At 51.4% G+C, this 17,182-nt stretch overlaps 1 protein-coding gene across 2 annotated transcripts in view; it reads right to left on the bottom strand.

Annotated features, from left to right (window-relative positions):
* Positions 1–17,182, bottom strand: part of MARK4 (microtubule affinity regulating kinase 4) — a 48,222-nt gene that overhangs the window by 13,708 nt on the left and 17,332 nt on the right. For both annotated transcript variants that reach the window (XM_035283941.3, XM_002762236.7), the window contains exons 8-13: positions 14,516–14,752; positions 10,269–10,388; positions 9,771–9,870; positions 8,005–8,114; positions 7,739–7,898; positions 3,841–4,058 (exon numbers count right to left, since the gene is read on the bottom strand). In XM_035283941.3, the coding sequence (XP_035139832.1) occupies positions 3,841–4,058; positions 7,739–7,898; positions 8,005–8,114; positions 9,771–9,870; positions 10,269–10,388; positions 14,516–14,752 (945 nt within the window). The remainder of the gene's footprint in view (positions 1–3,840; positions 4,059–7,738; positions 7,899–8,004; positions 8,115–9,770; positions 9,871–10,268; positions 10,389–14,515; positions 14,753–17,182) is intronic.

The raw sequence follows: 17,182 nt of genomic DNA, 5'->3' as shown, positions 1-17,182 counted from the left end.
GAGCCACTGCGCCCGGCTGTTTTCTTTTCTCTTTACCCACACGCCCACCTCATTCTTTCCTTCTCTGGCCCTGCTGCTCCCACCCACTCTCTGGGTTGTAAATCACTAAGGAACCACGTGGGCTTCAGAGGCTGCCCTGTGGAGCTCCAGGTCCCAGGTCTGGGGAGGAGCCAAGGGGCATGAATTGTACTCATCCCCGAATAGTCAGGACACACAGGCATCCCTGCCTCCCTCCTGTGCCACCTGCCTGAAGTTGAGTTGATGCCCTCAAGACCTGTTTCCCCAAGGCCCTTCTGGTGAAAGGTGGCCACTGAGCTGTCCTTGGGCGTACACTCTCCTGGTCCATGTCCATGGGCTCCCTCACAACATTCCCCTTCCCTCCCTGTACTGCCCCAGGCTCTGCACAGGCCTGGAGGCCAGAGCCCTGAACCTGGGTGCTAGGTGGCGGCAGTGCTGCAGCTGCTCAAAGCCAAACACAGCAGGTCACCTCCCATCACTGCTGGCCACCACTGGTCATGGCCAGACACTGCTGGTGGAAGCCTGTCACAAGGCCGGGCGCAGTGGCTCACACCTGTAGTCCCAGCACTTTGGGAGGCCGAGGCAGGCGGATCACAAGGTCAAGAGATCAAGACCATCCTGGCCAACATAGTGAAACCCCATCTCTACTAAAAAAGTATAAAAACTAGTTGGGCGTGGTGGTGTGCACCTCTAATCCCAGCTACTCGGGAGGCGGACGCAGGAGAATTGCTTGAACCCGGGAGGCGGAGGTTGCAGTGAGCCGAGATCATGCCACTGCACTCCAGCCTGGCGTCTGGCGACAGAGCAAGACTCTGTCTCAAAAAAATAAAAAATTAAAAGCCTGTCACAACCAATTGAGGCTGGTCATGGCCAAAGACACTCTGGGACAGTTAAAGCTGTTCATAAGTGGTAACGGCCACACACCACTGGTCACGGCCAGATACCATTGGCCAAGGGTGGTCACAGCCAGTCAAGGCTGATCAAAGCCGGTCACAGCCAGTTGCTACTGGCTACTAGTGGTCACGGATGGACACTGCCAGGAAAGGCTGGCCATAGCTGGCCATAGCTGGCTGCCTCTGGTAACAGCCGGATGCTGGTGGTCAAATCCCTGGCACTGGCCAGGGATTGCCAGTGAAGACCAGTCACAATTGGTCAAAGCCAGTCAAAGCTGGTAAATGCTGGTAACAGCCAGACACCACCAGCCACCACAGCTGGGTGCCTCCTGATGGTCAGGACCTCCACAGAAACGCCCTATCCTGCAAAAGGCCAGGCAGTAAGACCTTGGTTTGCCTCGAGTGCTTTTTTTTTTTTTTAAGAGATGGGGTCTCGCTATGTTTCCCAGGCTGGAGTGCAGTGGCATGATCCCTCTACTGATCAGCATGGGAGTTTTGACCAGCTCTGTTTCTGACCTGGGCCGGTTCACGCCTTCTTAGGCAACCTGGTGGTCCACCACTCCCGGAAAGTCACCATATTGATGCCAAACTTAGTGCGGACACCCAATTGGCATAGCACACAATAGCTCAGAACCCCCGGGCTCAAGTGATCCTCCCACCTCAGCCTCCCGAGTAGCTGGGAGTACAGGCACGCGCCATGGTGCCCAGCGCCTCGGGTGTTTAGAACCAAAATAAACTGGAAGTACCCAGGGGCACCAAAAGCGCTAAGAAGAAACTAAAAAGATGAATCTTCTCAAGTATGTATGAGAAAGATTCGTATTTAAAAACTTAATTTCTTTTTTTTTTTTTGAGACGGTCTCCTTCTGTCGCCCAGGCTGAAGTGCAGTGGTGTGATCTTGGCTCACTGCAGCCTCTGCCTCCTGGACTCAGGCGATCTTCCTCCTCAGCCCCCTAGTAGCTGGGATGACTGGCACGTGCTACGACAATACCAGACTAATTTTTGTAATTTTTTGTAAAGAAGGGGTCTCGCCATGTTGCCCAGATTGTTCTCGAACTCCTGACTCAAGCAATCCACCTGCCTCAGCCTCCCAAAGTTATGGGATTATAGGCATGAGCCACCATGCCCAGCTAAAAGCTTAAGTTTTTTTTGAGACGGAGTTTCGCTGTTGTTACCCAGACTGGAGTGCAATGGCGCGATCTCGGCTCACCGCAACCTCCACCTCCTGGGTTCAGGCAATTCTCCTGCCTCAGCCTCCCAAGTAGCTGGGACTACAGGCACGCACCACCATGCCCAGCTAATTTTTGTATTTTTAGTAGAGACGCGGTTTCACCTTGTTGACCAGGATGGTCTCGATCTCTTGACCTCGTGATCCACCCGCCTCGGCCTCCCAAAGTGCTGGGATTACAGGCGTGAGCCACCGCACCCGGCCTTAAAAACTTAATTTTTATGACTTACTTGTTAAGGAGCAAAATCTTACGCTAAAAATAAGATTAGTATTTGTACCTGTGTGGGTGGTGACCTATATTTTTTGTTTTTTTTTTGAGATGGAGTCTCACTCTGTCGCCAGGCTGGAGTGTAGTGGTGTGATCTCAGCTCACTGCAACCTCCATCTCCTGGGTTCAAGCGACTTTCCCACCTCAGCCTCCCGAGTAACTGAGACTACAGGCGTGCACCACGATGCCCAGCTAATTTTTGTATCTCTTTTTTTTTTTTGAGACGGAGTGTTGCTCTGTTGCCAAGCACCAGGCTGCAGTGCAGTGGTGCGATCTCGGCTCACTGCAACCTCTGCCTTCTGGGTTCAAGCAATTTTCCTGCCTCAGCCTCCCGAGTAGCTGGGACTAAAGGTGTGCACCACCACGCCCAGCTAATTTTTGTATTTTTTAGGAGAAATGGGGTTTCACCATGTTGGCCAGGATGGTCTCGATCTCCTGATCTCATGATCCACCCGCTTTGGACTCCCAAAGTGCTGGGATTACAGGCATGAGCCACCATGCCTGGCCTGATTTTTAAAATCACTATTATTTTATTTATTATTGACTCATTGTAACTGGGTTTTGCTCTGTCACCCAGGCTAGAGTGCAGTGGCAGGATCACAGCTCCCTGTAGCCTCGACCTCCCAGAATCAAGTGATTCTCCCACCTCAGTCTTTCAAGTAGCTGGGACCACAGGCATGCACCACAATGCCTGGCGAATTTTTTTGATTTTTAGTACAGATGGGGTCTCGGTATGCTGCCCAGGCTGGTCTTAAACTCCTGGCTTCAAGTGATCCTCCTGCCTTGGCCTCCCAAAGTACCAGGATTACAAGCATTAGCCACCGTGCCCCACCCTTCCCACACTTTTAAAAACACTTAATTTCCTGTATGAAATTCTTTCTGCCAAGAGTACCTTCTGCACTTGACACAGAACACTTTTTTTTTTTTTTAAAGGCAGAGTCTCACCCTGTTGCCCAGGCTGGAGTGCAATGGCGCAGTCTTGGCTCACTGCAAACTCCGTTTCCTGGGTTCCAAGCGATTCTCCTGTGTCAGCCTTCTGGGTAGCTGGGATTATAGGCGTCCGCCACCACACCCAGCTAATTTTTGTATTTTTTGTATTTTTAGTAGAGACGGCCTGGCTCGTCTCAAACTCCTGACCTCAAGTGATCTGCCCGCCTCAGCCTCCCAAAGTGCGGGGATTACAGGCGTGAACCACCAAGCCCAGACAGAACACTAATGTGTACACTAACATTCAGTATTAGTGTATAAACTGAGCTCAGAGGCACTCCATAGATGTTTGCTGAATGAATGAAAGGGTATAAGGAGTCGGTAAGAAGGAATTCCATCTGGGGAACCAGATGAAGGCGGGGCCTGAGGAATGTGCCCCTGGTGGTGTTGGCAGGCTGGCCACAGGTGGCAGCGCCCCCGGCCCTGCCCCCCAGCCCTGGTCACTCACGGGGGTGCTCGTGCTGTCCTTCCGCCGCTCTGGGATCTCTGCCTTGTTGGGGTTGTGGGCGCTGCTGACCATGGGGCTGGAGGGGGGCAGCCCTCGACTCCCGCTCCCCGCAGCACTGCAGCTCGCCTTCCGGCCTGGCAGCCGCTCCTCCTTCAGCTCCGCCTCCCCCGTGCTCGTCGGGCTGCGTTTGGGGTGCAGGGGTGCAGGGGATGGGCCACCTGGGGGAGGGGGCACCGGTTAGAGCTGGCATCACCGCCCAGAACTGACTCTGGGGGATCGCTGGAACCTGAGAATTCCTCACGTGGGCTGCAATCTCTGTGTGGGCCATTCTGACAATATCTGTCAAAATTACCAACGTACCTATACTGACCCAGAAACTCCAAATCAATGACATCATGCATATACAGGCCATTCATTGCACCTCTTTTTTTTTGAGATGCAGTCTAGCTCTGTCACCCAGACTGGAGTGAGGTGGCGCAATCTCTGCTCACTGCAACCTCTGCCTCCCGGGCTCAAGTGATTCTCCTGCCTCAGCCTCCCAAGTAACTGGAATTACAGGCGTCTGTCACCGTGTCCAGCCTATGCCATTGGACTGGAAACAGCCTGAATGCCCCTTAGGAGTGGAATGACTACGTATTTCCACAATGAAAAATTACACAGGTATACGAAAGAATAAGGAAGCAGTTTATGCACCAATACAGAATGACCTTCACGACAGACCATAAAGTGGGAAAGGCAAGACAAGTGATGGGTCAACGACATTCTCACTTGTCTACAAAAGCAAAACAGTGTGTATCTATGTATTCCCACCTCCATCTACTTGCTTATATATTAACATCTCCGAAGGACTTTGTTTCAAAAGGGGAGAATATACTCATTGTTTTTATATATGAGGAAAAACATATATAAAAGGAATAAATACCTTTATTTTCCTTCTTTTTTTTTTTGAGACAGGATCTTACTCTGTTGCCCAACCTGAAGCTCAGCGGCGTGATCTTAGCTCCCTACAACCTCTGCGTCCTAGGCTCAAGCCATCCTCCCACTTCAGCCTCCCAAGTAACTGAGACTACAGACACACACTACCATGCCCAGCTTTTTTTTTTTTGGTAGAGACAGGATTTCGACATGTTGCCTAGGCTGGTCTCGAACTTCTGAACTCCAGTGATCCTCCTACCTCGGCCTCCCAAAGTGCTGGGATTATAAGAGTGAGCCACCTCTCCTGGCCTAATTTTTGTATTTTTAGTAGCAATGGGTTTTCATCATGTTGGCCAGGCTGGTCTTGAACTGCTGACCTCAGGTGATCCACCCAGCTGGGCCTCCCAAAGTGCTGGGACTATAGGCATGTGCCACGGCACCCAGCCAGTTGATTTTTCTTTTTTTTCTTTTGAGAAGGCTCACTTTTGGTGCCCAAGTTGGAGTACAGTGGTGAGATCTTGACTCACTGCAACCTCTGCCTCCCAGGTTCAAGTGATTCTCCTGCCTCAGCCTCCTGAGTAGCTGGAATTACAGGCACACGCCACCATGCCCGGCTAATTTTTGTATTTTTAGTAGAGATGGGGTTTCGCCATGCTGCCCAGGCTGGTCTCACTCCCGAACTCAGGTCATCTGCCCTCCTTGGCCTCCCAAAGTGCTGGGATCACAGGCAAAAGCCACCGAGCCCAGCCTGGAAGTTGACTGCTAAACGTTATGGATTTTCTTTTTGGTGTAATGAAATGTTCAGAAATTGGTTATCATTATAAATATACAACTCTGTAAATATATTAAAGCCACTGAATTGTGCACTTTTTAATTTATTTTTTGAGATGAGGTCTCACTCTGTCACCCAGGCTGGAGTGCAGTGGCGCGATCATGGCTCACCACAGCCTCAATCCCCTGGGTTCAAGTGATCTTCCCACCTCACCCTCTCAAGTAGCTGGGACCGGTCATGCGCTACCATATCTAGCTAATTTTTAATTTTTTGTGTAGAGATGGGATCTTGCTTTGCTGCCTAGTCTGGTCTAGAACTCCTGGGCTCAAGTGATCCTCCTGCCTCAGCCTCCCAAAATGTTGGGATTATAGGCGTGAGCCACTGTGACCGGCCTGAATTGTGCATTTTAAACAGGTATGTTATTTGGCATATAAATTTTAACTTTTATAAAGCTTTTAAAAAAAATATCAGAGAGGTTTAAAATTTGATGAGTGTATGGGTTAAGAGAACTCTCAGAAATTCCCATGCCTAATGGGTGCTGATGGTGGTGTGTATTCATTTTCTTTTTTTAATTTTTTTTGAGACAGGGTCTCTCTGTTGCCCAGGCTGGAGTGCAATGGTGCGATCTTGGCTCACGGCAACCTCTGCTTCTCAGGTTCAAGCAATTCTCCTACCTCAGTATCCCGAGTAGCTGGGATTACAGGCACACGCCACCATGCCAGGCTAATTTTTGTATTTTTAGTATAGACAGGGTTTCACCATGTTAGCCAGGCTGGTTTCAAACTCCCAGTCTCAGGTGATCCGCCAGCTTCGGCCTCCCAAAATGCTAGGATTATAGTAGGGAGCCACGGCGCCTGGCCCAGATTTAAACTCAGACTCTGTATTCATTTTCTGCATTGGATGAGATGTCTGTCAGTTGCAGAATGTGGGGTATCATCAGTTGTCTGCCCAGCCCCCTTCCACTAGGAAAAGCCTCCCTCACTTCAGTGTGGAGGTGAAGCCAGAGAGCAGGCTCTCAGCAGCCACTTTGCACAATGTGTCCTCCTGTGCCCCAATTACAGTGGATTAATTCAAACTGCACTCTGATATCAGAACCCCATCTTGGACCAAAGAGACTCCAGCTACCATTTGGATTGGTCTCTAAGGTAAGAAATCGGGAGCCGGGTGCAGTAGCTCATGCCTGTAATCAAGCACTTTGGGAGGCTCAGGTGGGCAGATCATGAGGTCAGGCGTTCAAGACCAACCTGGCCAACATGGTGAAACCCCGTCTCTACTAAAAATACAAAAATTAGCTGGGCATGGTGGCGTGCGCCTGTAGTCCCAGCTACTTGGGAGGCTGAGGCAGGAGAATTACTTGAAGCCGGGAGGCAGAGGTTGCAGGGAGCTGAGATCGTGCCACTGCACTCCAGCCTGGCACCTGGCAACAGAGGGAGCCTCTGTCTTAAAAAATAAATATATATAAATGAGCCAGGTGTGGTGGTGGTGCCTCTAATCCTTACTCGGGAGACTGAGGTTGCAGTGAGCCAAGATCACCCCACCGCACTCCAGCCTGGATGACAGAGTGAGACTCTGGCTCAAAAAATAAAAAAATCAGGGAGCTGAGGAATCAGGAGAAAGACAGGATGAAATAAGTAAGAGGCAAAGGAAAAACCACACAAGCAGAGAGGAAGCAGGATAGAGAGTGTCTGTGTTGGGTCTGCCTGCTTTTCCAGTTTTGTTTGTTTTTTGAGACAGTCTTGTTCTGTCACCCAGGTTGGAGTGTAGTGGCATGATCACTGCAACCTCCGCCTCCCGGGTTCAAGTAATTCTCCTGCCTCAGCCTCCCGAGCAGCTGGGATTATAGGTGCACACAACCATGCCCAGCTAATTTTTATATTTTTAGTAGAGACAGGGTTTCACCATATTGGCCAGGCTGGTCTTGAACTCCTGACCTCGTGATCCACCCGCACTGGCCTCCCAAAGGGCTAGGATTACAGGTGTGAGCCACCACGCCCAGCCTGCTTTTCCCGTTTTAATCCCTTCCTGAGCCTGGCTGTGCATTCTTGCCTCCAAGTTCCGTGCAACGCCCCATGTCTTCAGAAGACGTTCCTCCCTCTCTGCAGTTGGCTCCAGTGGGTTTCTGTTGCTTGCCAATCAGAGAACACTGCCATAACTGCTAGTCTGGGCCTTGGGGAGGAGGAGGGCACGTGAGGGCGAGGGCCTGGTACTTACAGAAGTCACTATGCCTGCGCTGGCGGTGGTAGGTGGAAGAGGAACTCCGCTGCCCTTTGCTGTGGCTGGTGCCTTTGCTGGAACTGGTTCCATTGGTGGTGTCGCTGGGCGCCCGCACCCGTGCCAGGGCCAGCCCTGGGGCACCCCGGTCCCCACCCTCCTGCGAGAGGATGAAAGATGAGGCTCTTCTACACCCCGTCCCCTCTGCCCCCCAAGTCCCTCCACCCAGGCATCACGCACTCCCGAGGGCCCCGGTGCCCTCTGACCTCAGTCTTCCTGCCCAGCAGGAGGTAGGTGGCGGTCACTTCGTTGTACTTCTGGCTGGTCAAGGCCTCTTTGATTTCTTCCCGTGTGTAGCCCATACCCACCATCACCTCTGGGAGGGGGGATGAAGAGAAGTTTCAGACTCCCAGAACTTTAACCACCCATTTATTCTTTTTTTTTTTTTTTTGAGACGGAGTTTCGCTCTTGTTGCCCAGGCTGGAGTGCAATGGCGCGATCTCGGCTCACCACAACCTCCGCCTCCCGGGTTCAAGTGATTCTCCTGCCTCAGCCTCCCAAGTAGTTGAGATTACAGGCATGCACCACTCTGCCCGGCTAGTTCTGTATTTTTAGTAGAGACAGGGTTTCTCCATGTTGGTCAGGCTGGTCTTGAACTCCCAACCTCAGGTGATCCGCCTGCCTTGGCCTCCCAAAGTGCTGGGAGCCACTGTGCCCAGCCCCATTTGCACTCATTTCTGCGACTTTCAGTGACGTCTGCCCTCTGACCTGTCCTGTACCCATCCTCCCTTCCCAACAGCACACTGGTTTCCTTTGAAAGAACATTCTCTCCCTGCTCAGATCATGTGGATGGCTCCCCTGCTCCAACTGTAAGGCAAGCAGATAACCAAAGTCCAGCTAATCAGTACATTCTACACCCAAAGCCACACTGACTGGTTCAGGGCAGGCATGTGACCCAGATCTGCTTGCCTCCTGGGGTGAGAGCATCGTGGGGAAAAAGCTGCCACAGAAAACACTCCCAACAACTGTCTCTGAGCACCTGGATCCAACTGTGCCTGAAGGCTGCAAACTCTATTTATTTTAGTTATGTGACAGAATGAATTCTCACTATTAGGTTAAACCATACAAAATTGGTGGTCCTGATGATTTTTAAACAATAAAAGAGCAATTTCACATGGTTCAACTTTTTGTTGTTTTCAACCTATTAATATAATTAGGTTGGTGCAAAAGTATTTGTGGTTTTTGCCATTTGTTTAATGGCAAAAACTGTAATTACTTTTTTTTAATGCAATTTCGCTCTTGTCACCCAGGGTGGAGTGCAGTGGCACGATCTCAGTTCACTACAACCTCTGCCTCTCAGATTCAAACAATTCTCGTGCCTCAGCCTCCCGAGGAGCTGCCCACCACCGCACCTGTCTAACTTTTGTATTCTTAGTAGAGAAGAGGTTTCATCACATGGGCCAGGTTGGTCTCGAACTCCAGGTGACCTGCCCACCTCAGCCTCCCAAAGCGCTGGGGTTATAGGCATGAGCCACTGTGCGTGGCCCGTTTTTCTTTCTTTGAGACAGGGTCTCACCCTGTCGCCTGGAGTGCAGTGGCATGATCATAGCTCACTGCAGCCTCAAACTCCTGGGCTCGAGCAATCTCCCTACTTCAGCATCCTGAGTAGCTGAGACTACAGGTGTGCACCACCATGCCTGGCTAATTTTTTATTTGTATTTTTTTATACAGACAGGGTCTCCCAGTGTTGCCCAGGCTGGTCTCCAACTCCTGGGCCCAAGTGCTTCTCCTACCTTGGCCTCCCAAAGTGCTGGGATTACAGGCATGAGCCACCTCACCTGTTCTCTTTTTGTCTTAATATCAGTGAACATGGGCCAGGTGCACTGGCTCACGCTTGTGATCCCAGCACTCTGGGAAGCTGAGGCACAAGCATCTCTTGAACCCAGGAGGTGGAGGCTGCAGTGAGCCAGGTTGCATCCTGTCACCCTGCATTCCATCCTGGGTGACAGGATGGCTTTCCCCTGATCCTCACCGATTCTCTTGGTGTCCCCAAAGTCCTCCTCAGGCTCTGTGTATGGCTTCAACTCCTCACCCTCATAGCCGATGTTGATCCATTTGTCTTTCATGATTTGCTGCAGGGATCGGGAGCAGGGAAGAGGGAGGACAGGTGTCAGAAGGAACCATCCCTAAGAGATAGCGCCTCCTGGCCGTCCCCTGCTGGAGCCTCCCGATGCCACCCTCCCTCCTCCGCATCATCTGGGTCCCTGACACCCTGTAATCATCCTAGGAGCTCATTAGCTAATTACTGGCAAGGCGGGGAGTGGGTGAGCCTGTCGGGGGGGGTGGCGTCAGGACAGGCCTGGGAGCTCTTCCCTGGACTGCCTGTCTACCCCCACTCACCAGCAGCAGATCTTAGGTGGGCACGGGAGAGGAAAAGTGTGTCGAGAAGGCTTTTGTGGGTGGGGGCAGGCAGAGTTTGGGGGAATCAGGAGACGAGAGGGGTCCCCGCCGGCCGTGGGGCTGGGCTCACCTCGAGAGTACAGCGTTTAGCTGGGTTCAGCACCAAGAATCTCCGCAGAATGCTCTCACAGTCCGTTGACATGTAGAAAGGGACCCGGTACTTCCCCCGGAGGACTCGCTCCCGCAGCTCCTGCAGGGAGGGGGTTACTGTAGGAGGGGCCTGTCCCACACCCCACACCTATCTCACACACATACACACACACACACACACACACACACACTCTCACACTCTCTCACACACACACACTCACGCTCACCCACACACTCACACTCACACTCTCTCCCTCTCTCTCACCTTTGTCCCAGCCCCTTTGATAGAAGCGACAGAAGCTCTGAGGCCCAGCCCTGACAACCTGACAAGGTGGGCAAAACCCCACTCCTCTCTCCTGACCTCAGTTCCCTGTCCGTAAAACAGAAACATCAAACAGATGCTGCAATTAAAACACAATTATTGGCCAGGCACGGGGCTCACACCTGTCATCCCAGCACTTTGGGAGGGCAAGGCAGGCGGATCACCGGAGGTCAGGAGTTTGAGACTAGTCTGGCCAACATGGCGAAATCCTGTCTCTACTAAAAATACCAAAATTAGCTGGGAATGGTGGTAGCTGCCTGTAATCCCAGCTGCTTGGGAGGCTGAGGCAGGAGGCTTGCTTGAGCCCGGGAGGTGGAGGCTGCAGTGAGCTGTGACTGCACCACTGCACTCTGGCCTGGGTGATTCAGTGAGACCTTGTCTCAAAAAACAAACAAAAAATGGAAGGAGGCAGAAAACAAGCAGGAGTGACGTGAGGGTGGGGGGGTGAACAGGAGTCCCTTGGGACAGAGCCCTCTGCTGGGGACTGGTGGGCTTTCTGCTAAAAGGGCCGAAACATGCTGTGCCTGGGGAGCCTGCCGGGTCTGCAGATCAGTATAAAGGGCTATTAATATTTAATCTGGATCACTTGCACGACACTTACCCCTTAGCAGGCAGGGTTCTAGGTGCTTTAAGCATATTACATCCATTTTCCCAACACCACGAAGCCCAGTTTTAATGCCCACTTTCCAGATGAGGAGGTTGAGGCCCAGAGGGGTTTGGTCACTTGCCCCAAGAACTGCACAGCCAGAAAGTGGTAGGGCCTTGGGTCTGGAGCCTGTGCTGTGTGACCACCGTGCCACACTGCCTGTCACGTGACGGGGAGAAGGAGCCAGCAGGCCACCACTGCCACCTCCAGCGCAGCTACCAAGCCTGATGCTGTGGCCAGATGCCAAGCTCCAGCGAAGGGCTTAACATATGCAGATGACTGCAAGCTGATCCTTTTTTTTTAAACAAACAGGCTCTTGCTCTGTCACCCAGGCTGGAGTGCAGTGGTGTGATCATAGCTCACTGCAGCCTGGAATTCCTGGGCTCATGAAATTCTCCCACTTCAGCATCCTAAGCAGCTGGGACTACAGGCAGGCACCACAATGCCTGGCTAATCTTAAAAATATGTTTTGCAGAGACGGGGTCTTGAAATGTTTCCCAGACTGGTGTCAAACTCTTTTTATTTTTTTGAGATGGCGTCTCGCTCTGTCGTCCAGGCTGGAGTGCAGGGGCAAGATCTCGGTTCCCTGCAGCCTCCGCCTCCCAGGTTCAAGTGATTCTCTTGCCTCAGCCTCCCAAGTAGCTTGGACTACAGGCATGTGTCACCACACCTGGCTCCTTTTTGTATTTTTAGTAGAAATGGGGTTTCACCATGTTGGCCAGGCTGGTCTCGAACTCCTGACCTCCAGTGATCTGTCCTAAATGAGTACTTTGCATCCCTAATCTCAGCAAGTCCTTAAAAATCACTGCCATGAGGTTGGTGTCTTTTTTTTTTTTTTCCTTTTTCTTTTTCTACTTGACATCCGATTTTGGGAGAGAGGTTGGCATTTTACGATCCTCATTGAACAGAAGGTGAGACTGAGGCTTAGAGAGGCTGGCTGTTTGGCCAAGGCCACTGTGAAGAAGGGACTCCCTCCTCTTTGTCACTCAGGGTTCTCCTTTGATGGCCTGTCCTCTGTAACTATTTCCCTGACTTTCCAATTTCAGATCACACTACGTGCTCCTCATGGGCCACGGAGAGCAGGACAGGGCGTCCCAGCTGCAGAACTACTGCTCCAATGCACCCTCGACTGCAATCGAGAGGAAACATCAGGCACCCCAAATTGAGGGACATTCTGCAAAATTAATTGGCCTGAATTAATCGATCATGTCAATGTCACAAAAGACAAGAGAGAGGCTGAGCTGTTCCGGATGAAAGGAGACGTAAGAGTCAGGGCAGCTAAATGCAGCTCGGGACCCGGGTGGATCCCTGACCAGGAAAAAAAAAAAATAGCTGCCAAGGATATTCCTGGGATGACAGATGAAATCTGAGTATACGCTGTGGGGTAGAGGCCAGCATTATACCAGGAAATACTGCTGTATTTCCTGTATGTCACCGCCAACAGGAAAACGCCCCTGGTCCCAGGAGATAACCTGCTGTCACCTTTAGGGATAAAAGGACACAGTGTCTGCGACTGTCAAATGGCCCATCAATACCGATGATGCCAGCAGAGATCACGCGCAAATACAGACGGATGCAGCCAACGTGGCCACAGCCCAGCGACTGAATCTCCTGAAGCGCATCTTGTGTTCTATGCGCTATTCTTGCTCCTTTCCCGTAGACTGGCAACGGTTCAAAATAAAAAGTTCAAAGGAAAAAAAAAAAACAAGAGACAACTCAGCCCACGCCTCCCCGCCCTTACCATGATCCCCCCACCCCGCATAGCACCGGCCAGCATCCGACACCGTATCTAGATGGCTTATTTGTTTTCTTTGCTGCCTGGTGCAGTAGGCAGTAGTCTGGGAAGATGGGAACTGTTTTGTTTGAAGCAAAGTGCACAACTCAATGGTTTTCAGTATATGCACGGAGTTGCACAATCATTACTACATTCCTTTTTTTTTTTTTTTTTTTTTGAGGCAGAGTCTCGCTCTGTCGCCCAGGCTGGAGTACAATGGCATGATCTCAACTCACTGCAACCTCTGCCTCCCGGGTTCAAGTGATTCTCCCGCCTCAGCCTCCTGAGTAGCTGGGATTACAGATGCCTGCCACCACACCCAACTAATTTTAATATTTTTAGTAGACAGGGTTTCCCAGGTTGGCCAGGCTGGCCTCGAACTCCTCATCTCAAGTAATCTGCCCACCTTGGCCTCCCAAAGTGCTGGGATTACAAGCGCCTGCCACCCAGTTAATTTTTGTAGTTACGCCCAGTTAAGTTTTGTAGCTTTTGTAGAGATGGGGTCTCACTACATTGGCCAGGCTGGTCCTGAACCCCTGACCTCAAGTGATCCGTCCACTTTGGCCTTCCAAAGTGCTGGGATTACAGGCGTGAGCCTCTGTGCCCAGCCACTACATTCAATTTTAGAACATTTTCCATCACCTCAAGAGAAACCCTGCACCCTTTAGCACTCAACTTCCAATTCCCGCCTCCCCCACCAGCCTCAGGCAACCAGTAATCCACTTTCTGTCTCTATGGATTTGCCTATTCTGGATGTTTCACATTAATGGAATCATACACCCTGTGGCCTTATGTGACTGGCTTCTGTCACTCAGCACAGTGTTTTCAAGGTTCACCCATGGCGTAGGATATACAAGGCCAGGGTTTTTTTGTTTTTAAATTTCTTTTTGGAGACAGGGCCTCCCTCTGTAACCCAGAGTTGGAGTGCAGTGGCACGATCTCGGCTCACTGGAGTCTTGAGATCCCAGGTTCAAATGATCCTCCCACATAGCTGGGACTACAGGCGTGCACCATTATGTCTGGTTAATTTTTGTATTTTTTGTAGAAATGGGATCTCCCTATGTTGCCCAGGCTGGTCTTGAGCTTCCTGGCTCAAGTGATCCTCCCACCTCTGCCTCCCAATGTGCTGGGATTATAGGCACGAGCCACCACACCCAGCCAGGCAGGAGTTTTTGCCTTACGCGCAAAGCCCCAAACAGAACCTGACACAGAGAGCCAGGCCATAAATATTAACTCAGTGAACGGATGAGTCAGGATTTGAACTCAAGCCTATCGGCTGCAAAGATTCTGCTCTTGACCCCCGCATGGCATGGTCGTCTCTGGCTGGCCTCACTGCCATGAGGACTGGAATCCTGCCCGTCCCATCTTCCCATGGGAACTCAGGCCGGCCCCGCCACTGAGGCCCTCTGCAGGGGAGGTGTGTGGGGGATGGGGGCCTTACTGTGGGGAGGGGCCGACACCCCTGTGCCCAGCCCCTCCTGGTACCTTGAGGTTGTGCCCATCGAAGGGCAAGGAGCCGCTGACCAGGGTGTACAGGATGACCCCCAGGCTCCAGATGTCCACCTCCGGTCCATCGTACTTCTTGCCCTGAAACAGCTCCGGGGCGGCATATGGAGGGCTCCCACAGAACGTGTCCAGCTTCGAGCCCAGCGTGAACTCATTGCTGAAGCCGAAGTCAGCAATCTTGATGTTGGCCTCCGCGTCCAGCAAGAGGTTCTCGGCCTAGGAGGAGAGGAGAAGAGGGTGGAGATTGGGACTCTAGGTCAAAGCCCTTCGTGGACGTGGGAGGCGGACAGGAGCGCAGGTTCTAGGGCTGGCCCATGGGGATCAACTCTCAGGCCCGTCCCTTACTCTCTGCCTGACCTTAGGCAATGACTTTACCTTGCTGGGCCTCAGTTTTCTCAACCATAGAATGGGGATAATCATAGTCCCTACCTCACAGCGTAGTTTAAGAATTATGAGTTAATCCACATAGAAAACCTAGAATAGGCCGGACACGGTGGCTCATGTCTATGATCCCAGCACTTTGGGAGACCAAGAAAGGTGGATCCCCTGAGATCAGGAGTTCAAGACCAGCCTGGCCAACATGGTGAAGCCCTGTCTCTACTAAAAATACAAAAATTAATCGGACATGGTGGTGTGCGCCTGTAGTCCCAACTATTTGGGAGGCTGAGCAGAATTGCTTGAACCTGGGAGGCAGAGGTTGCAGTGAGCCACGATTACCACTGCATTCCAGCCTGGGTGACACAGTGAGACCTCGTCTCAAAGAAAAAAGAAATCCTAGAGGCCAGGTGCCTGTGGCTCACACCTGTAATCCCAGCACTTTGGGAGGCCAAAGCAGGTGGATCACTTGAGCTCAGGAGCTCAAGACCAGCCTGCCCAACATGGTGAAAACCTGTTTCTACTAAAATACAAAAAAATTAGCTGGGCGTGGTGGCCTGTAATACCAGCTTCTCTGGAGGCTGAGGCAGGAGAATCGCTTGAACCCAGGAGGTGGAGGTTGCAGTGAGCCAAGATTGTGCCACTGCACTCCAGCCTGGGCAACAGAGTGAAACTCCAGCTCAAAAAAAAAAAAAAAAAAAGAAAAAGAAAGAAAACCTAGAATAGTATTTCACACCCAGCGAACACTATGCAATGTTCTATCGTCCCGTGTGGTCTGCAGAGCTGGGAGTCTTCAGGTAATCTCCTGCCCCTCTTGGGGCCTCAGGTTACCCAGCAGAGACGAAATAAGGCCTGAGTGCTCAAGACCCAGAAAAATAAAAGCAATAATTTAATCCTGGCTGCATACCTACCACGCACTGGCCTCTGTGGACTATGGATTATACAGTGTCCATCTACATAATGTGAAGGTGAAACTATAGATTCGTGAAGAATTCCAGCTGCAAATCCTGGCTCCACCACTTACTCACTGTGTGACTTTAGGTGGGTTACCAGACCTCTCTGTGCCTCAGTTTCCTTGTGTGTAAGCTAACGGTGATCACGACACCTGCTCATAGGCAGTTGTGGGTTTGTCTTTTTTTTTTTTCTTTTTTTTGTGAGATGGAGTCTCACTGTATCAGTGGAGTGCAGTGGCGCTATCTTGGCTCACTGCAACCTCCACCTCTCGGCTTCAAGCGATTTTCCTGCCTCAGCCTCCTGAGTAGCTGGGATTACAGGTGCCCACCACCACAGCTGGCTAAAAGTGTTTGTATTTTTAGTAGAGATGGGGTTTCACCATGTTGGTCAGGCTGGTCTCGAACTCCTGACTTTGTGATCTGCCTGCCTTAGCCTCCAAAAGTGCTGAGATTACAGGTGTGAGCCACCGGGCCCCGGCGGCAGTTGTGGGTTTAAACATAAAGTGCTCACAGCGGCCCCTAGAATGCAGTCAGTGATCAATAAATAATTCATGGTCGGATGCGGCGGCTCACCCCTATAATCGAGACTAGCCTGGGCAACATGGTGAAACCTCGTCTCTACTAAAAATACAAAAATTAGCCTGGTGTAGTGGCGGACGCCTGTAATCCCAGTAACTTGGGAGGCTGAGGCAGAAGAATCATGTGAGCCAAAACTGCACCACTGCACTCCAGCCTGGGCGACAGAGCGAGATTCCATCTCATAAATAGGTAAATAAATACATACATGTTTTGTATTGTTATAAAGTTGTGTCTACTTTTTTGTGGCATGTGGCCGTGCAATTGCCATTTCACAAGAAAACGGGGGCTCAGGGAGGCCCCACCTCATGCTCATAGCAAGAAAGCAGCAGAACTAGAATCTAACAAGGTCACGCATTTCCACAGTGCACGGAGGCAGCCTCCAGCCTTCTGACTGCAGGCACACCGATCCACCTTTCGAAATGCCACGGCGTCTGACCCTTCCCTCACTCAGGTCACCAGCATTTCTGCCTTCCTCCCAGGCCTCCCTGTGTCTCCTGGTTTACTTCTGGACCACTCTTCCCCAGCACCTGCCCCAACAAAGGGCCACACCCTACAAAGACATGTCAGAGAGCGCCTCCCAAACCTGAATCTAACAGCATCCTTGCTCAGGGATTACCTTTGTTTTTTTTTTTTGAGACAAGGTCCCACTCTGTCACCCAGGCTGGAGTGCAGTGGTGCGATCTCGGCTCACTGCAACCTCTGCCTCCTCGGTTCAAGCGATTCTCCTGCCTCAGCCTCC

This window comes from Callithrix jacchus, chromosome 22, assembly GCF_049354715.1.
Source record: "Callithrix jacchus isolate 240 chromosome 22, calJac240_pri, whole genome shotgun sequence".
Lineage (NCBI taxonomy): Eukaryota > Metazoa > Chordata > Mammalia > Primates > Cebidae > Callithrix > Callithrix jacchus.
This window is presented reverse-complemented; position numbering and strand designations above follow the sequence as displayed.